Source organism: Saccopteryx bilineata, chromosome 6, assembly GCF_036850765.1.
Source record: "Saccopteryx bilineata isolate mSacBil1 chromosome 6, mSacBil1_pri_phased_curated, whole genome shotgun sequence".
Classification (NCBI taxonomy): domain Eukaryota; kingdom Metazoa; phylum Chordata; class Mammalia; order Chiroptera; family Emballonuridae; genus Saccopteryx; species Saccopteryx bilineata.
Genome location: NC_089495.1, coordinates 133,592,100 through 133,612,700, shown reverse-complemented (window position 1 = coordinate 133,612,700; position 20,601 = coordinate 133,592,100). Strand labels below are relative to the sequence as shown.

Here is a 20,601-nt window from a genome sequence, read left to right as displayed (position 1 = left end):
TTGAAGGTACAAGTTAAGTTTGTGGTTGTCCCCATGCCTGCGATAGCTATAAGGATAAACCCTCCTATTTTCAGGGTTTTGTAATCTCGCACATTGCTGCCTCTAAGCTATTTATACTTTATTTCAAGGGCTTAGTGTTCCCTTCCTGCCTGTTCTATTGAAATGACTTACATATGTGGAAAGTGTGTGTCCTTTGCCTTCTTTTAAATAAAAGAGATGAATTTCTTTAAGTTTCTACTATGTTTTCAAAGATTTTAGAAACTTTGTTGATTTTGGTAGTGCCAGAGACTTCTTGAAGGGTAAACATGACTGGAACACAACTATTTTATTTACTTTAGCAGCTAAACTTGGGTTTGAGGTTAGCTTATCTGTCTCAAGTAGAGCTTACAATATCTAAAACAGAGGTGAATTCTAGGTCTGTAGGCTGAGTTGTAGGATTAGGTTCACGCATGCAGAACATTTTACCAAAATAGTGCCATGAAGGTGATGATTTGGAAGAGAAAGACAACCAATACACTACAGAGTTAGAAATTTAAATAGAGGTGGCTGGTGAAATTGTTAAGTCATTTTTTGAAAGCTCTTGGGCTATCATCTCAGCTTTGTACTATAGAGCTGGTATTGGTATTGATTTAATGTCACTACTACGTGAGAAAACGTATTCTCTAATCTGGGTATCCAAGGAACCACACCATTCACATGTACAGAGAGCATGGTTTTCAGTGCCTCAGTTAAAGACACTATTATTGGCCCCAGCCGGTTGGCTAGTGGTAGAGCGTTGGCCTGGCGAGCAGGAGTCCCAGGTTCGAATCCTGGCCAGGGCACACAGGAGAAGCGCCCATCTGCTTCTCCACCCCTCCCCCTCTCCTTCTTCTCTGTCTATCTCTTCCCCTCCTGCAGCCGAGGCTCCATTGAAGCAAAGTTGGCCTGGGCACTGAGGATGGCTTCATGGCCTCTGCCTCAGGCACTAGAATGGCTCTGGTCGCAACAGAGCAACGCCCCAGATGGGCAGAGCATCGCCCCCTGGTGGGCATGCCGCGTGGATCCCGGTCTGGCGCATGTGGGAGTCTGTCTCACTGCCTCCCCATTTCCAACTTCAGAAAAATACAAAAAAATAAATAAAATTAAAATAAAAAAAGACGCTATTATTGAAGGTATTGGTTTTTATATTTAAAGGAACAAGTTGTATTTATGTTAAAATTTAGATTAATCTGCTCAACTTGCTATTGGCTTACCAGTAATAACCTCTATAAAGTTACTATAATACACATGTTTTAAGTGAAAATGTATAGTAATTTCAACTAAATTATGTGATTAGATAACTGAGTTTTCCTATTTTCTTTCTAGTGAAGGGATCCTTTTATGTTTCATTACTTCTTGGCATTCTGAAAGAGGTAACTGGAAGTTCCTCAAAGCAGAAAACAGATTCAGACGAAGAAGTTGCAATGCTGTTTGGTATGGTCCAGAAAGTTTTTCAGAAAATGTTGGAGTGTATGGCCTGGAATTTTAAGAAGCAACCGGAAGAAGGCCTGCGGGTACTCATCTCTTCACAGGATGGGGTCGTTAGACATCAGATGAACAAACTCAGCTAACGGACTGGGGTGCATGAAGTGTGTCTGCTTACATACAGGCTGGTAGTACACTTGCTTGTGTCTTTGGGCTTTTGGGTTAGGTGCAGTGCAGTGTAGGAGATAATTGGTAGCTCCATCCTTCAGGTGTGCTTGCTAACCTTCATAGCGTGGCACACACTGGTGTGTGAGATGGTAATATCTATTCCTGGGTGAGAGGTGAGGGTGGGCCTGGAGCCTGGGTTTGACTGTCACCCTTGGGACAGGTGTTCATACATTGAGGTCCCAGGCCAGCAGGGAGAGCTCACTTACCAAACAGTATAGTAGGTAAAGAACTAATCGCAATAGGCTACTGAGTACTCAGTTGCTATTTCACAGAATTTTGCAGATAAAATATATTTTGAGAATGCTAATTTTGATTATCTGTAGATGAAAAGACTTTCCCTGATGAAATGCTAATTTCCATCTTAGCTTAACCGTGACCCTCCCTCCACATACTAAGCTCCTTAGGTTGGATGTTGAGGCACAGAGCTGACAGGATCCATGCTTCCCTTTGCGGATTGGATGTTAAGTGACCCAGGTGCCAGATTTGCTTTACTCCTAGAATCATGTCATCGGAGGGGGCCATTGTTTTTCTAACTAATGATTAAAACCATGATTGAGCTATATTTTAATGAAGATTTTAAAAATGCTTGTATATGGGAGGATGTTTATGAAATGTTGAAAACTTTCAGTTTTATTCTGTTTGGGGCTGATAGGGTAATTGAAGGTTGGTGGCCTTATTTTCCTTAGCCTAGTTTATATTTGAGTTAATTGGAGATGTTTCTGTTTTTGATGAGTGGGTTCGAGTGTCTGGTCTGTTTATATGACGTACTTTCGTATTCACCAAGTCTTACCATCGTCAGAGCAGCTTCGTCAGAATGTGTAGCTGATGTCGGCTTTCACTGTCAATGATGCTTCTTCACCTTTTCTCTTTTTCCTTCTTTCTTTATTGATCCTTTTGTTCATGGAGGGTTTTTTTCTCATTTGGGGAAACAATGTTGGGCAGGTAATAGTGAATGTGCTTCTGCCCTGTCTGTCATCTTCCGGCCGGAAGACGTGGTGCTAAAAGATTTTGAGTCCACAGCAGGAAGGAGAGGTGGGTGTGATAAAGGGCAGACAGAACGAGTGACTCCTGCAGCTGGGGGAGGACGCAGGAATGCTCACTGTAAAGTGACTTTTTACTGACCACTGCAACTGCTGCTGTGCTTTCTCGTAGCTCCTGTACTCTGTCCAGACCCCTCTGCATGAGTTTATAACGGCAGTGCAGTCTTGGCATGAGGACACACCCGTTCACCATGGTGTGCTTTCTACCTTGTTGGCGGCCTCTGTTGTTGAGATAAGTCACCAACTGCGAAAGGTGAAGTCTATGATCCCGAAACTTCTGTTTTTCTTGTTGACTGTCTCAGGTGCTCTTTCCTGCCATCAGTGTATCTTATGTTTTAACAGGTATTTTTAAGAACTCCGTTTAGTGGGGGGGGGGGGGGGGGGTCTGCTTCTCCAGCTGCTGGAACTCACAGTAGCCTGATTTTAGAGTCATGTGACTATGGGAAATAGGTGAAGGATGTTATTCTTGATTAAACCAAACTAGCCTTTCCTTTGTGGACATTTCTGGCTATATTTTAGAAGTTAAGTGAGTTGATACATTTCTTAAGATTCTTCTCTGCTAATGAGGTGAAAGTAATGGTTGGTGTGAGCTCACCTGACATGGCTCACCCGACTCCTATACACGTTGTTGGAATCGTGAGGTCGTGCCTGCATCGCCGTGGCATACGTCTGACTTCTTTTTTTTTTTTTTTTGTATTTTTCTTAAGTTGGAAACGGGAGTCAATCAGACAGACTCCCACATGTGCCCGACCGGGATCCACCCAGCATGCCCACCAGGGGGCAATGCTCTGCCCATCTGGGGCATCGCTCTGCCGCAATCAGAGCCATTCTAGTGCCTGAGGCAGAGGCTGCAGAGCCATCCTCAGCGCCCGGACCAACTTTGCTCCAATGGAGCCTTGGCTGCGGGAGGGGAAGAGAGAGACAGAGAGGAAGGAGAGGGGGAGAGGTGGAGAAGCAGATGGGTGCTTCTCCTGTGTGCCCTGGCCGGGAATTGAACCCAGACTCCTGCACGCCAGGCCGACGCTCTACTGAGCCAACCGGCCAGGGCTAAATTTTTTTTTTAATGAAGATTTTATTTACTCATTATAGAGAGGGGAGAGAGAGAGAGAAGGGGGAAGGAGCAGAAAGCATCAACTCCTATATGTGCCTTGACCAGGCAAGCCCAGGGTTTTGAACCGGCAACCTCAGCATTTCCAGGTTGACGCTTTATCCACTGTGCCGCCACAGATCAGTCGTCTGACTTCTTTCCTAAGCCCAGGAAATATGAGCTCTCATTGTAGCTTGAACAGATATTCCTACTCCAGAAAACTGGCTACTTTTCTCTCAACAGCCTGTTTTGTGATTAGCCCACATGCTGAAAGATCAATATAATCAGGGTCATAATTTAACTCAGAACAAAAAGTACTGTTTTTTCACATGAACTCCGTGGTGTATTGAGGGAGGGCCTGAAACAGGGATTGTCTCAGCAAGAGAAGATAGAATCTGACTGAGAATATCACTGTAGTATATAAATGTAGATACATATTATAGAAACTTTGTATTGTAAGAAAAATTAACTACATTTTAAAACATTAATAGAATTTAAGACCCTCCTTAAAAGTTGAAGAGAGGTTTTTTGGTTTTGGGGTTTTTTTTGTATTTTTCTGAAGCTGGAAACGGGGAGGCAGTCAGACAGACTCCCGCATCCACCCGACCAGGATCCACCCAGCACGCCCACCAGGGGGCGATGCTCTGCCCATCTTGAGGCATCGCTCTGCCACAATCAGAGCCATTCTAGCGCCTGAGGCAGGGGCCACAGAGCCATCCCCAGCGCCTGGGCCAACTTTGCTCCAGTGGAGCCTTGGCTGCGGGAGGGGAAGAGAGAGACAGAGAGGAAGGAGAGGAGGGAGGGGTGGAGAGGCAGATGGGCGCTTCTCTTATGTGTCCTGGCTGGGAATCGAACCCGGGACTCCCGCACGCCAGGCCGATGCTCTACCACTGAGTGAACCAGCCAGGGCCTGACTGGGCGGTGGTGCAGTGGATAGAGTGTTGGACTAGGATGCAGAGGACCCAGGTTCGAAACCTTTAGGTTGCGGGCTTGAGCGCAGGTTCATCGGTTTGAGCAGAGGCTCACCAGCCTGAGTGAGAGGTCTCTGGCTTGAGCAAGGGGTCACTCACTCTGCTGTAGTCCCCTGGGTCAAGGCACATATGAGAAAGCAATCATTGAATAACCAAGGAGCTGCAACAAAAAAATTGATGCTTCTTATCTCTGTCCCTTCCTGCCTGTCTGTTCCTATCTGTCCTCTCTGACTCTCGCTGTCTCTGTCAAAAAAATAATTACTAGATTATATATAGAAAAAAAGCTAGAACTTATTCCTTCAGCTAATTGTTAGCTTCCTAAATAGCTAACAATGATAAATAAATTGGTAAATAGCCTGTGAGCCAAACCTGTTCCCCCTCTGCTTTTGTAAATAAAGTTTTTTTGGAAAACAACCACCCTATTTTACATATTTTCTGTGGCTGCTTTTGCTACAAGGCAGAGGTGAGTAGGTGCAAAGATCGTTTTGCTCACAAAACTGAAAATATTTACTATTTGCCTATTACTTTAGAAAAGTTTGTGGACCTCTGGCCTGTGTTCTCACTGATTTTGTCTGTCTGTCTGTCCTCAGTGCAAGTCAGCACTGTGGATTTTTCTCTCCATGTACCTGGGATCTTTTTCATGAGGTGCATGCACCCTAGGGCTCATGTCTGTTTGAGGGATTCTTCTCTGTCTGTGCAACGCGGCCATCATGCAGTCTACTCGCTTTGGTTCTTTTCATTCTGCAGAACAGACTCCACATGTGGGTCTTTTTTTTCTATCCAGTTTTATAATCTTATCATCTCTGCCTTTAAGTTGGGGTGCTAAATTCATTAATTTTAATGGAGTTATTGCTCTACTTGTGTTTAAGTTGACCATTTTGATATTTGTTTTTTGTAGTCCCCCTACTTTTCCTCCTTTTCTGCTATTTTTCGATGAATCAGTATTTCTACTATTCTCTCTTCTATGTTGACTTTACATTATCGTTAGCGTAATTTTTCGTGGTTTCTCTAGATTTTAGTGTACGAGTTTAGCTCATCAGTCTCCCTGCAGAGGGTGCTGCTTCTGCACCTACTCAGTGTTCTCTAGTCTGCATTGGTCATACCTGTACTTCACATGTGCTCCCAATTTCCAGACATTTTTATGTTAACCAGTCAGGAGTCATTTGTTTCACTGTATCAGAAATGCATTTACAACATTTAAGTAGTAGAGCACTTAATGAGAATAGTGCTATTTCATATGTACTCATTGACTTTAATGTCTGTACCAGTCCCCGCAGAGAAACATGGAAGGCTTACTTATCAGGAGTGCTGTCTGGTCATACCTGGGTGAAATTCCCTAAGGCAGCCACAGAATAGGCAGAAGATAGTGGTGAGCAAAAATAGGATGGGTGGGCATGTTCACTCCAGAACCCTTCGGGCAGAGGTCCCAGCAGGGCCCCTTTGTGGGTCCAGACCATTGGCCATGTCTGCACCATTTTCATTTTTACAGCTGGAGAAGGAGGTGAGGGTGGAGGACAGGGAATACTGCTCAGGCAGCGCACCAGGTGCCCCTACAACTAGGAATTTTCCAGTCTAAAATGTCAATTTTGAAATGGCAAAAACTGGATCTAGACTAACAAGAACATGAGTTAAATTTGCTTAGCCTAAAACAATATTTACAGAGGATGTGATATCATATTAAAGGTTTCTGACAAAAGGCTTGAGTGGCATTTTCCTTTGCTCATACTAAATATCATAACCTGTAAACATAAGAATAGATTGATCAGAGTTATTGTAGAACTTTTAACATTTAAAATAATTCTTTTGAGTTTCTGGAAAGCCTTTCTCATTTGTTAAAACCCAAAACAGAGTAAAAAAAAGTTGTAAGTGGCCCTGACTGGTTGGCTCAGTGGTAGAGCGTCGGCCTGGTGTGCAGAAGTCCTGGGTTCGATTCCCGGCCAGGGCACACAGGAGAAGCGCCCATCTGCTTCTCCACCCCTCCCTCTCTCCTTCCTCTCTGTCTCTCTCTTCCCCTCCTGCAGCCGAAGCTCCATTGGAGCAAAGATGGCCCGGGCGCTGGGGATGGCTCCTTGGCCTCTGACCCAGGCGCTAGAGTGGCTCTGGTCTCGGCAGAGCGATGCCCCCTGGTGGGCGTGCCGGGTGGATCCCGGTCGCGCATGCGGGAGTCTGTCTGTCTCTCCCTGTTTCTAGCTTCGGAAAAATACAAAAAGTTTTAAGTTTCAGTCTCATTGATAAATTTCTGATTGGAAACTTTTTTTTAGATTTCTGATGTAGAAGACCTTGCCCCTCCAGAGTGTCTTTCAGACCTGCCCCCGTTTTCAAGGTGTTTAATAGGAATAATCATAAAATCTCCGAATGTGGTGAGGTAATCATTTCTATTGTCCTAATATTCTTATTGTGGCTGCAAGCACTCCGTAGATTTTGCTCTATTCCTTTTAATCTCAAAATTTCTCACAGATGCGTTTTTTCCTGTGACAAAACCATTTCACAGAATTTTCTCTCATCAGTGATTAAAAATATTTACATTGTACTATACATTATCTTACGAGGTAAAATATCTACTTTATACTTATGATATTTGTATTAATACTTAAATATTTACATTATACAGTATACTTACATAGTATATTTACACAATGTATACTTCTACATTGTAAATATTATATTTAATATTAACATACTTATAGAGCCTTTATCGGGTTGTATAAGTATATATGAAGTAGAATTTCTTTAAATTTCTGTAAAATATATTCACCTAGATAGTTTCTGTTTATGCTTATCATAACTAAAATTTAATTAGAGGGAAACATTTAAAATGTTCACGTAGTAAAATACTTGTTACTGTATGTACTCCTAGAACTTGACTAGGTCAGACACCCGTGTGACTTTGATTTGGCACACAGCTCTTACACATTTCTCCAGTCCATATGGCCTTTGTCTAAAATACTGGGCTTATTGCACATACGGGGCTGATGGATTAAAGAAAGATTGGTTTTGTAGATGCCTAATATCTGTGGAACTTTAATAGCAGATAAGTTCAATGGAAAGTTTAAAAAGCATTGTTTTCAGCAGCTGTGAATTGCCTTTCACTGACATACCAACTTTTTGTTTTGTGTATTGTGGGCATATAGTCGCTTCCTTCTTTGTACCAGAAGGTCCCATTCTGATTTGAATGTCTCACCAGTGTGATTTGGCATACTTACAGTAAAATGTATAGGAACTAGAATTCACAGTGGTTGAAGACTCTTATCTATATTTGTCTTTCTGTAAAGACAAATTGTATACTATTGAGTAATTTCAGGTGTTTCTTTTTTTGCAGGTCATTTTTAGATGAGTTAAAGGCATGTGTTACTTCTGATGATATTGAAGGAATTGTGTGTCTCACTGCTATTATGCACATTATTTTGGTTATTAATAAAGGTTGGTTAAATTTCTCTTATATTGTCTCATTATTTCTCTTACACTATTATGGAACATCTGGGAACTCAACTCCCGTGTTCGATGATCCCCTGCTGACACTTGTCTGCTTGACTCCCTCTACACAGCTGAACCTGCACTGGCTGGTAACCTGCGAGCCTACGCTTCTTAATACAGTTCCTGTTCCCACCCCTTTTCTCCACTAGACCCATTACACAGCTCTCCTGTGCCTCAGAATTGAATTTCTATGGATTTGTCATGTATTCCTTATGTTTAAAAATCTGAATATATGGTTGAGAATGATGGTATGTTTTGGTGTTAATATTTAATATATCTGCTGATTTTATGCCTTAACCTTGACTTTTGTGGATATCCCAGTCAGTTGAAATATCAGTAGTACTGGAAAAATACCTGGAGATGCCTATAAAATGCTTCCCTCAGACAGTAGAGTAGTGTCCTACTGATGGATTACCGTTAGTTTTTTGTTTTTGTTCAGTTTTAATAATACTGAATTTATTTGCTAAGATAATATGTTTTACATAGAGCATACTCCTATTGAAACAAGCTTTCCCCATAAGCCTGAATGCATATACATCTGCAGTTTTATGATAATACTTTGTAATTGGTTTGTCCCAACTCAGGCATCAGAAAAGACTCCCCTAAGGGACTGTGCCATGTTGAAATCTGCAGGACGAAGAGACCTCCACATGGAGGGTGTGAAAATGGAGGTTGGGTTGCTAATGAGCACCTAGTACTTAATAGGTACTTAAATATTTGCCAAATAGGTTGTGACTCTTAAATGTGGTGCTTGCCATTCTGATGGAGGCCCAGGTGAGCATGCACTCTCTGATGGACAGGCTCATGGGTCACGTTCATCAGAGCTCTGACTCAGAGTTATGAGGAGCTTTATCCATGTTTGATCCTCTCTTCCTTGTCCATGGTCAATAAATGGGTTAGCTCTAAAGGGATGGTGTAGAGCAGGGGTCCCCAAACTACGGCCCACGGGCCACATGCGGCCCCCTGAAGCCATTTATCCGGCCCCCGCCGCACTTCTGGAAGGGGCACCTCTTTCATTGGTGGTCAGTGAGAGGAGCACATTGACCATCTCGTTAGCCAAAAGCAGGCCCATAGTTCCCATTGAAATACTGGTAAGTTTCTTGATTTAAATTTACTTGTTCTTCATTTTAAATATTGTATTTGTTCCTGTTTTGTTTTTTTACTTTAAAATAAGATATGTGCAGTGTGCATAGGGATTTGTTCATAGTTTTTTTTATAGTCCAGCCCTCCAACGGTCTGAGGGACAGTGAACTGGCCCCCTGTGTAAAAAGTTTGGGGACCCCTGGTGTAGAGGCTCAATCCTATTGAAACTGCCTGCATCAATGCCAGAGATGTTTGCCTTGGGTAGTTGTGTTAAAATCTTTCTTCTGTCTTTAATACACTTACAGCTAAACATAAAAGTTCAAAAGTGAAAGATGTTGCAGCCACTGTTCACAGAAAGCTGAAGATGTTCATGGAGATTACTTTGGAAGAGGACAGCATGGAAAGGTAAAGCACTGGTTATACCTCAGGTGTGATTATCTGAAAAGAATTAGTTGGTCTTGAAATGTATTTTATATCACGTCCTCACTTTGGCTACTTACAGCCAGGTAGTTAGGAAACTGAGGGTCGTAAGGATTGAAACATTTTGTTGGCAAAACATCTTGACCATATGTTTAATTTACTTCTATGTCTTCTAAAACAGAACTTTCCTTTTTTTTGTTTTTATTTAAGTGAGAGGAAAGTTAAGATAGACAAACTCCCACATGTGCCTGGACTAGGATCACCCCCCCCCCCACCCCCCCACCCCCGCAACTCCCGTCTTGGGCGGATGCTCAAACCAGCCAAGCTATCCTCAGCACCTGAGGCTGACACTCAGACCAACTGAGCTATCTTTAGTGCGTGGCCAAGAGTTTAATTTATCTGAGGTTTGCCACTGTCCCTTTCACCTTTAAAATTCTGTGCTTCATTTTGTCCTTTAATAATTCTTACTTCTTTGGTCTACATAGTGTATTCAGCCCTTTCCCAAGGTAATAGGAGTGTGAATAAATATAAAATATAGCTGAATGTTTTTAGTCTGAAGCCCTTAGGATAGTCAAAAGATAGACAGCTTGGTTCAAACCCCAAATCTGCTCTTATCAGTGGTTTGGGCAAGTTGTCCTCAAGTACCTTGCTTATGAAAGGATCAGGTGCAATGCCCAGGGGCCCCAGTGTGCTGGCTCAATGCTCGGTGTAGAGTTAACAATAAATAATCATGTCTTTGTTAGTCTAGAATTAGGTCAGCTTGATTGGCTGTTTGCTCTAGAGCTAATGCGCACTTTTGCCAAGGTAATCTATGTTTTTCTCAAGTATTTTTAAGTCATGCTCATTTAAGGAGACAATATTTTTGAGTAATTAAAAAATAAGTTTAAGATCCTGAGTGTTGGTGACTCAATGTGCCCTGTGCCCCTATCTCAGTTCTTGGGTGTGATAGAAGGTCTTTTCCTCTCTCTGGCCACCAGGGAGCTTCCTTTCCCTTGCGACTGTCCTGGTCTCTCTAGCCACTAAAGAGCTGACCCAGGTGGGCGATGTATTCTATCATTGAGGCTGGGGGACCTGCAGAGCTTTAGAAGTGTTGTGAGTGTTCTGGTGTTTCTTCAGGGTGCAGAGGCCCTGCTTGCTGCTGTGTTGGCAGTTTCTACAAGCCTTGTGCCTCTCACTGCCACTCTGCTTCCACCTACGTGTGCACAGGGCACAGACAAGAATAACCACTCATGCTAGGGTGGCCCAGCAGTTAGAGAGAAACTATCAGAACTATTAATAAAGGAATAGTGGAAGCCAGACAATTGATAGAGTCTTTAAAGAAGAAATAACTTGTAGCCCCAAAAGTATGATCTAGAACTAAACCCCTTGAATAAAAATGTCACTGCTGCACAGAGGAGATGTCACTGTTGAGAACTAAATTCCAGATTGTGTGAGGGATCAAGTCAGAGGAATATCAGAACAGATACTTGATGAAGAGAAATTATGGGGACAATATAGATCAGGAAAATAGACCTGAAATAGGCAGTAACTTTGATAGAAGAAAATTTCCCAAAATTGAAGAAATGTGTAATTTTATTTAAAATTTTTTTATTGATTTTAGAGAGGAAGGAAGGAGAGAGAGAAATGTTGATTTGTTGTTTTCACTTATTTATACATTCATTGGTTGACTCTTGTATGGGGATCAAACCTGCAACCTTGGTGTATCGTGGATGACACTTGAGCCAGTTGAGCTACCCCCCAGCCAGGGCAAAATGTGTGATTTTAAATATTGAATGGGGTTGATAGGAGAAATATCAGACCTAAGTTAGTCAATAAAGTTCTTGAATTCCAGGGATTCCTAGAAAGAAACTTTAAAAATATTTCTAGGTTTGTGCTGTCACTACATTGGCTGCTCATCAGTTGTGGAAACTGAGAACAGGAAATATGGGTCTGAACTGAGCTGTGGCCAAAGCATTGAGTACAGACCAGGTTCTAGAGATAGTGTGGAAAAAGATAGTAAACTTTGTCAGCAGTATTTTTATATTAATTACAGGTTGGTATATTGGTCTAAATAAAAATAGTAAAATGAATTTCACTTGATTCTTTTGATTTCTTTTAATGTAGCTACTAGAAAATTCAGTTATACATGTGCTTGTTTGATAGGAGATAAGACTGTCTGGGCTGTGTGGTGGGTCGTCTCTATGGGGAGAAGACTCAGGGTGTGCTAGCTGAGGAGGCCTTATTTAGGATAAAGATTGGTATTTGTATTTAGGTAGTAATTGAAAGGTTAGCTGGTCCAGTTACCCCTGAGGGGAGTGCTGGGGACCCTTACAGAGTTATCGGATGATAAGAAGGGCAGGAGTAGGGTGGACCTAATAAGTATCTAAATATAGCGGTCCCTCGTCTATGGTGGGGATTAGTTTCCAGACCCCCGCCCCTGCATGATAGGAAAAATCTGTGAAGTAGCGACCTTATATTTATTTTATTTATATCTATTTTAAGGCTTTATAGCAGGGGTCTCAAACTCATCTCGGCATGTGGGCCGTAGAGCAAGATCACAGCCGTTTGGTGGGCCGCACTAGGTCTACAAAAGGCAACTGTTACGCAACACTTTTCTCACTGCAGTTGAAAACAAAAAAAAAATCAGTACAACAACCACAATCGTACATGCAGTTTACTCAGTGTCACAAAACGACCAGAAACTGTAGTTCGCATCACAACTGCTGTTAACTAAGCTAATATCTAGCTAGGATGCTAGAGAAATGAAAAATACAAGTAGGCCCCTAGGCTTACTTAATTTTATCCAAAATATTTTGAACTTCCTGGATTAGTCTGTGGGCTGCACAAAATTGTTCGGGCCGCGAGTTTGAGACCCCTGCTTTATAGCCTGACCAGGCGGTGGCACAGTGGATAGAGCGTCAGACTGGGATGCGGAGGACCTGGGTTCAAGACCCTGAGGTTGCCAGCTTGAGCGCAGGCTCATCTGGTTTGAACAAAGCTCACTAGCTTGGACCCAAGGTCACTGGCTCGAGCAAGGGGTTATAGCAAGAGGTCTGCTGAAGGCCCACAGTCAAGGCATATATGAGAAAGCAATCAATGAACAACTAAGGTGTCACAACGAAAAACTAATGATTGATGCTTCTCATCTCTCTTGCCGTTCCTGTCTGTCCCTATCTATCCCTCTCCCTGACTCACTCTCTGTCTCTGTAAAAAATAAAACAATAAGCCTGACCAGGTGGTGGCGCAGTGGATAGAGCGTTGGACTGGGATGCGGAAGGACCCAAGTTCAAGACCCCGAGGTCGCCAGCTTGAGCGCGGACTCATCTGGCTTGAGCAAAAAGCTCACCAGCTTGGACCCAAGGTCTCTGGCTTGAGCAAGGGGTTACTCGTTCTGCTGAAGGCCCGCGGTCAAGGCACATATGAGAAAGCAATCAATGAACAACTAAGAAGTTGCAACGCGCAACGAAAAACTAATGATTGATGCTTCTCATCTCTCCGTTCCTGTCTGTCCCTGTCTACTATCTCTGCCTCTGTTAAAAACAAAAACAATAAATAAAAAGGCTTTATAAACCCTCCCCACACTGTTATTAACCTTTCCCCACACTTATTTTACCACAATAATAATTAAAATAATAAATATATAAAAATGCCTATATACTGCAAAATCCCATGATATAGCAAAAAATCTGCAATACATAATTAGAAATATATAATTTAAAAATCCACGAAATGGCAAGGGACTGTATATGTATTTAAATCTCATACATATAGAGTATAAGAGGCAGATGACAGTGGCCTGTGTGAGCTATCCAGTGAGGGCTCTTGACATAGAGTAGACCCCTGCAAGTGAGTTAGGATAAAGTCCTAGAAAGGAAAACTCAGTGGGCTCAGCACACACTTGACTTGAGGAGCAGGCAGGGAAGGGGTGTGTCACCTGGGGGGACAGGTATGCAGTGGAAAGTATGGCGTGTCTGAAGGTCTCAGGTGATGGAGCCAGTGGGTGAGTGTCATGGTAATAGAGCGTCCTTCTGCTCATGTTCCTGTGTCTGAAGGAAAAGCTCACAATGTGGGTGCTGGAGAAGGAAGTACACACATCATGGTTGAGTCAGTGGTGTACCCAAGTCAGGATTTGGGAGCCTCATGAACGAGAGCACTGCCGAGTGAGAAACCCCACCTGCAGAACCCATGGCCAGTGAGCACGTCCTGTTGAGTAGCAGTGTTTCACTTGTGCAGAGGTTTCCTTGAGGACCTCTGAGCTGCTGGCTGTGGCTCTGTTTACTGAGGGCTGCTGTGTATCCATTAAGACAATGTGGTAGCCTCTTTCTACAATTACAGACAGGGGCCAATTAGACAGTGACTGATTGTTTCAGCTTTTTTTTTTTTAGTGTAAACCATTTTTAGATTTACTCTGTGAAAATGTACATTTGGATAATTTGGTCACTTATTTCTGTAGCTAATTCTTTCTTTCCTTGTTTTCAGATTTCTCTATGAATCATCATCAAGAACATTGGGAGCATTTTTGAATTCTTAAAAGTAGGGAAAGGGGAATTGCAGAAAATGAAATAGATGTTTATTTTTCTACTGTTTTTAATATTAATCATATAATAGAGAAGGGGTGTGATTTATTTGGGGAAGGCATGAGTAGGGCACTTAAAGATTCTTAAATGTTTGCCCGGTGCCTACAAAATCATGTTCAGTGTGAAGGACTCCAGAAACCCATGGTGCAAAGAAAAAAGAAAAAACACCTTTCCAGAAAACCTGGTTATTTTAAAAATGATATAATATATATATATATATATGTATATGTATATATATATGTGTGTGTGTGTATATATATATATATATATATATAATATTACTTGCAAACTGTAATAAAGCAATGACAACACATATCTCTATACTTTAAAAATACTAGTCTTTAAGTTCTTCCCACTTAGGGACATGGGTTGAATTCTGGGGAAGCCCACCTTCTACTGGAGTAGAAGGTGCTGCACTGGGGCCATGCCATGCAAGGGGAGGAAACCTTGCTGCTGCCTCCCTGTGGCTGTAAATGTGAGCCATTCAATCTGCCTGAAGTACCATTATTTTATCATTTATTACTGGGAACTATCAGTGCCCACAGACGGCTGGGTCCCTGCTTCCTGGCTGCGTCTTCCGTTACCCAGTTGTACTCAACAGGGTTACCAGGAAGTGTCCACGTTTATTCCTGATCCCTGTTGACTGCTGGTCCTAAATTGTGGCCAGCAGCACCTTGGAGCCTAGGAGGCCACCTAGTGACAGGAGAAGTGAGTTCCTCACTCATGTTCATTCTGTCCTCAGCCCCCATGCAAAAGAATAAAGAAATGCTTAGTTTTCCAGGCCTCTGTTTCTCTAAGAAATGTAGAAATGGACTGCTCACTGCATTGATGATCTTTAGGGCCAGACTTGACCCGGGGACACCTGAGAAATGAGGTGGGGCCTTATTTTAGGTAGTTGTGATCATGTGACTGCTGTGTTCTGCATTATGGATGTAATATTTTCTTCTTTTGTGTGAATCAGTTTCACGAATATCTGAGCCTCCTGGGATGGACTAAGGAGCATCTGTCTCCCAATTCCTGGAAGTTTGTGTGAGATCAGAAGTAGTTCCTTGAGTTAGTTGTAGCACTCACCTCCAAAACTCTGAGTTGGGTGTTTTCTTTCTTTTTTTAAATTTATGCATTTTTTTTTGCCCGCATCCTCCACAAAAAAAAAAAAAATATATGCATTTTTAGAGTAGTCAGGTTTTTTTGTGTCCGTTTTGAAAGGTGAAATAATGCAATTTGTGGAAAAATGTAATTTTATTCTTTCTTTCTTTTTTTTTTTTTTTTTTTTTTTTTTGGTATTTTTCTGAAGCTGGAAATGGGGAGAGACAGTCAGACAGACTCCCGCATGCGCCCGACCGGGATCCACCCGGCACGCCCACCAGGGGCAAGGCTCTGCCCACCAGGGGGCGATGCTCTGCCCCTCTGGGGCATCACTGCCACGACCAGAGCCACTCTAGCGTCACTGCCACGACCAGAGCCACTCTAGCGCCTGGGACAGAGGCCAAGGAGCCATCCCCAGCACCCGGGCCATCTTTGCTCCAATGGAGCCTTGGCTGTGGGAGGGGAAGAGAGATACAGAGAGGAAGGGGGGAGGTGGAGAAGCAAATGGGCACTTCTCCTATGTGCCCCGGCCGGGAATCGAACCAGGGTCCCCCACACGCCAGGCCAACGCTCTACCGCTGAGCCAGCCGGCCAGGGCCAGTTTTATTCTTATTGGGCCAAATAGTTTATAAAATCCTTTTGTAGCTCACTCCTGACAGAACCACACTTTCTGAAAACGAAGGACATTTCTGAAAAAGGATAAGTTTCAGCAGATGTGTATAAACTCTGCTACCAACATGTTAGGTTCTCTGGCCCTTTTGTCTGCAGCCTCTTGTGTGTGGTTTTTGTTCAGGAAGGGGACATTTCTTGATTTACATATCCACTCCTGGCACCAGCATCTGACAGGGATCCCTTTATACCTTGGGGATGTCCCTTCAACCTGTCACATATGACACCCAGCTGCTCCCATGTGTGTGACACTGCACATTGGCTTCTTGAGTTTAAGAAACTTATACAGATAACTTCTCTTCACACTTGTCTTGGAGGACCTCGGCATAAGGAGGCAGGAAGGTGCTGGAGGAGGGTGGACATCAGGCTCCATTCCTTGCACAAAGATCAGCTCCCACCACGAGTTCTCCAGCTTCAGCAAGACGGATGGGTCTCTACTCTGCTCCACAGTCACCCCCACAGCCTGCCATCCCCTGTGTCCTCTGTGTACTGCCAGAAGGGAGCTCAGTAGCTGTCCTAGGCTTTTTACTCAGATGAGTAGACTGAGGTGCACAGGTGACAAGTTTCCCAATGTTTGCTGGATGGGGCTCTGGTCCTGTCAGCTGCAGGGTTGCTGATCATAGACCAAACAGCAGCTCATACAGATCACCTTCCCATTAGACTCACACTTGTGAGTAGTAACTGGTCAGGCTTTCCTTGTGGAAGAAAATGAGTTTCAGGGATAATAGTTCACATTCAGATCATTGGGGCCTGGTCAGTGCTTGGCAAAGTTAGAAATTCTTCACATTGTTCACCACTGATGACTTTTAGTTATAAGGAATCTGAGGCTAGGTGACCTACACAGGCCAGTAAGCCTGCCAGTTGAGCCTTCGAGTGGTATTCAACAGCTGGGGCGAAGCAAAGGCAAATGCAAGGCAGGAAGTTGCAGGTGCAGGTGAGGAGCAGCCTCAGGAATTGGTCGCAATCCTCTGCTCCCACCATAGCAGCACATGTCACTGTTATGACCAGCATTCTAGGACAGAACGTCTGCCTACCTTCCCAGAAGCCCAGGGCTTTGCCTGGGGCATGTCTTGACAGATACATCTTTGGGAGAACTCCCACAAAGACAGCCTGGAGTGCTTGTCGCCATAGGGGAATGGTCAACTGCACCTCTGCCAGTGACAGCCTTAAGCATGCTCATCCCAATATGAGCTTTGGGGCCCAGGAACAATACTTGGGGGTGCAGCTTCCCTCTCCCTACTTGGGTGGCACTCGGTGCAGGGAGGTACTGCAGAATGGGGGAAGGCATGGGGCACTTGGGACAAGGCCTCAGTGGTAAATGGTTCCTGGTTATGTCTGAACTGCTGAGGGGTGGGCAGCGTTGTGGGGTGCCTGTCTGCAACAGGCAGTGGTAATGTCTCTTCCTCCCTCCCTCCTTCCTCCCCTACTTTCACACATTCCATTTCTCTGCCTTTAGCTTTTGTCATTTCAGCAGAGCTAAGGTCTTGTGGTTTGTGAAGCACACCCCAGAGCTGGTCTACTTTCATCAGAACACAGGAATGTCAGAGCTGCTCACCCTCTTTCCTGGGCCATGCTGTGGGTTTGGTGCTTCTTCCTAGTGCCTTTATCACGGTAATCTCCTTGCCTCTGGATTCCCATTTTCCCTTTCTTGGGGTGTTTACCAAGAGTCTTCAGGTTGGGCACTTGGATGAAACAGAAGGTTCAGGAGGCACTGTCGGTAATAGTTATACAGTGAGACAACAAACAGTCCAGTCCCTTCTGAACCACAGCCCCAAAAGTAAACAGCTCTCCAGGACATGGGCTCAGGAGGCAGCCCTAAGCTTCTCCATGTAAATGCCAACATATTCTGTCCAAGTTTTGCCTCCAACTCATCACTCCAAGGCAAAGGTAGTCAGTCTGTGATTCCAGCAGAGCTGCTTTCCTCTGCAGGACAGATGTTTGGGTGGATATTTGATGACAGTGTCATCTACAACAGAGAACTGGAGCGAGGGTACCTGTTAATAGGTCCTTCACATCAGAAAGGGCTATCATTGAACAGAGTCACATATTCTGCCCTCCAGCTTCTGAATTCCTGGGTCTGTCATGAATAAACTTTACCCTCCAGGACATCTTGATAATTATTTTCTTTTCCTTTTCCTGTCACCAAACTTACCATTTGGCTCTCTGACCACTGAGGATAGAAGTGCAGCCAAGCTTCCTGTCTTCACAAAGTTGGTTCTCACACCCGAAGCCCACATTTGGGGTAAGCCCTCATGCTCATATTGTGGTTTGAGGTGCTCTAATTGAGCTGAGCAATGATGCTCACAGCCTTTCTCAGAAGGTCTGGGATGAATCATCTCATTGATGAATTCTACTGAGTCTTATTTGCTTGAGGTGGGAGCGGTGTGGTGCTAACTCAGAGTCTGGCTACTAAGAATTACCATTATGGAAACAACGTCCACTGAAAAGGCCCTTCTCCATCATTTTCCCCAACCCATGTGCCACCCTCTGTACAATCTGCATTACAAACTGATTTGAACAGATAGCAACAGGAGCAAACATTGCTCGATTATTTATGATGATGGCTGCTGTGTTGGAGGGGGAGGGGGAGAATGTCTGGGGGGGGGCATCTTTTGAGCCTTTGGATAAAAAATGAGACCACCTACCCGGCCTGCTAGACCAAGCCTAGGTAGGCAAAGGGAGGAAGTTGGACACAGGGACCAGGATGTTAAGCATGGTGGGAAGGAGGGACTTAGGGAGGGCAGTGACTATCTGGGGAAAAGGATAGAGAAAGGGCAGTTTGACAGTGATGAGGGCAACTGTGGAACAGTGAGACTCAGTATTCAATTCTGACTATAGATGGGCTGGGCTGAGCACAGGCCACCTTGACCCCGATAGAAAAAGGAATGAAGGGAATGTCTGTGAGAAAACTGGCAGATGAGGGCCAGGCAGCAGGAGGGACTGCAGGGACTGCAGGGACAGGCAGAGTGAGGATGACATTTGACAGGCAAATGGGACCCACGGTGGTCCTGCCAAACATTGAAGCAGGCTGGATTGGTGCACCCGGGTGGGGAAAGGAGGAAATTAGGGGGCTCCAGGTGGGGCCACACAGGATGACAATGATTACAGAGGGGTTAGGATGTGAGGGACACACTGCACTTACACATCCTCACATATATGCACAGAGCACACATTCTCCACAAATGCACGCTTGTGCGTTCTCTCTCTCTCTCTCTCTCTCTCACACACACACACACACACACACACACACACACAGCTGCGTCTTAATGAAGGGCAAGTACACAGGTCCCCAGTGCCCCTTCTGGGAGGGAGGGACCATAGGCAGACCCTGCTTCAGGGCCCACCCACATATTTTCAGAGCCTGAAGTTTGAGCTCCAGGGAGTGCGGAGTGGGGAGGTCCTTAAAGGGTGGGTGCGTGAGAAGGGGATCCTGGGGGAGGGGGGGTGGAAAGGGGTCCGAAGCGTTCCACGTGGTGTGGGGAGGGAGTCCACAGGAATGGGGAAGGTTCAGCACTCGCAGAGGAGGCAGGGGTAGAGGTGGAAGAAGGGGGGTGCTCAGTGGCTGACAGTAGTATAGTGGACGCCGGCAGGCGAAAGGAGGCCGAGGGCTGGGTTGGGGGAGCCTCGGACAGCGGGAATCGTGGGCCGGGAGGGGTGTGGCGAGGGGTGCGGAGGAGCGCAGGGCTGGCCGGGATCAGGCGCGGTGCTCGCGACGGCCTCCTCAACCCAGGCCTCTTGAGGGTATGCTCCGGGCAGAGCCTGCGCTGGACTCACACCGAGAGCGTATTGGGGCGTGGCCTAAGGGCGGAGCCTGCGGGCAGACGCATGGCGGGGGCGTGTCTGGCGGGGCCTAAAGGCAGACGCACGGCGGGGGCGTGTCTGGGCGGGGCCTAAGGGCAGACGCACAGCAGGGGCGGGGCGGGGCCGACGGCGCTGTCCGGTGCTGAAGCCGCGACAGCGCGGAGCGCGGGGAGGAGAGGCCGCCATGGAATGAGAGAGCCGCCGGTATGGGGCTGCCGCTCGCGCTGCTGCTGCTGCTGCTGCTGCCGCCGCGCCTGTCTGCCGCGCCCGCGTCCCTCGCCCGGCCGCTCCCAGGGCTCCTGGGTAAGTGGGGCCTTGCGGGGTGCGAAGCGGGGTCTGAGGGAAAAAGGGGGCTGGCGGGAGGGGTGTCTGTGAATGAGGCGTTTGGGGAAGGGGCATCTGAGGAAATGGGTGTCCGAGGAGGGGCGCCTCTGTGCGTGAGGGGTGGGGGGTCTGAGGAAATGGGGGTTCGGGGAGAGGCGCCTGAGGGTTTGGGGTATGGGCCCGATGAATGCAGGGATGGGACTTATGAAGGCTTGAGGGAGTCGCGGGTCCCAGCGTGTTGCCCCCGCCTCAGTTTCCCCCGCCGCGGCCCCCGCCTCCCTCACTGCGGGTTGCTGGTGCTCTGCCCTTGTTGACTGGCGTGGGTGCGCCCCGCGCGTTTGTGCCGCGTGCGCGGGGGTTGGTGCTCAGACGGGCCCCGCAGGGACGCGGGAGCGGATGCCGGGCGAGGGTCCGCTGCG

At 45.5% G+C, this 20,601-nt stretch overlaps 2 protein-coding genes across 6 annotated transcripts in view; both read left to right on the top strand.

Moving 5' to 3' along the window:
• Positions 1-14,481, top strand: part of NCAPG2 (non-SMC condensin II complex subunit G2) — a 60,161-nt gene extending 45,680 nt beyond the window's left edge. For all 4 annotated transcript variants that reach the window (XM_066236576.1, XM_066236573.1, XM_066236574.1 and 1 more), the window contains 6 exons: positions 1,345-1,532; positions 2,824-2,964; positions 7,031-7,134; positions 8,089-8,189; positions 9,632-9,731; positions 14,205-14,481. In XM_066236576.1, the coding sequence (XP_066092673.1) occupies positions 1,345-1,532; positions 2,824-2,964; positions 7,031-7,134; positions 8,089-8,189; positions 9,632-9,731; positions 14,205-14,256 (686 nt within the window). In that variant the 3' untranslated portion in view covers positions 14,257-14,481. The remainder of the gene's footprint in view (positions 1-1,344; positions 1,533-2,823; positions 2,965-7,030; positions 7,135-8,088; positions 8,190-9,631; positions 9,732-14,204) is intronic.
• A 5,496-nt stretch (positions 14,482-19,977) lies between these two features.
• The window catches only part of PTPRN2 (protein tyrosine phosphatase receptor type N2), a 485,678-nt gene continuing 485,054 nt past the window's right edge, over positions 19,978-20,601 (top strand). For both annotated transcript variants that reach the window (XM_066238054.1, XM_066238053.1), the window contains exon 1: positions 19,978-20,161. In XM_066238054.1, the coding sequence (XP_066094151.1) occupies positions 20,065-20,161 (97 nt within the window). In that variant the 5' untranslated portion in view covers positions 19,978-20,064. The remainder of the gene's footprint in view (positions 20,162-20,601) is intronic.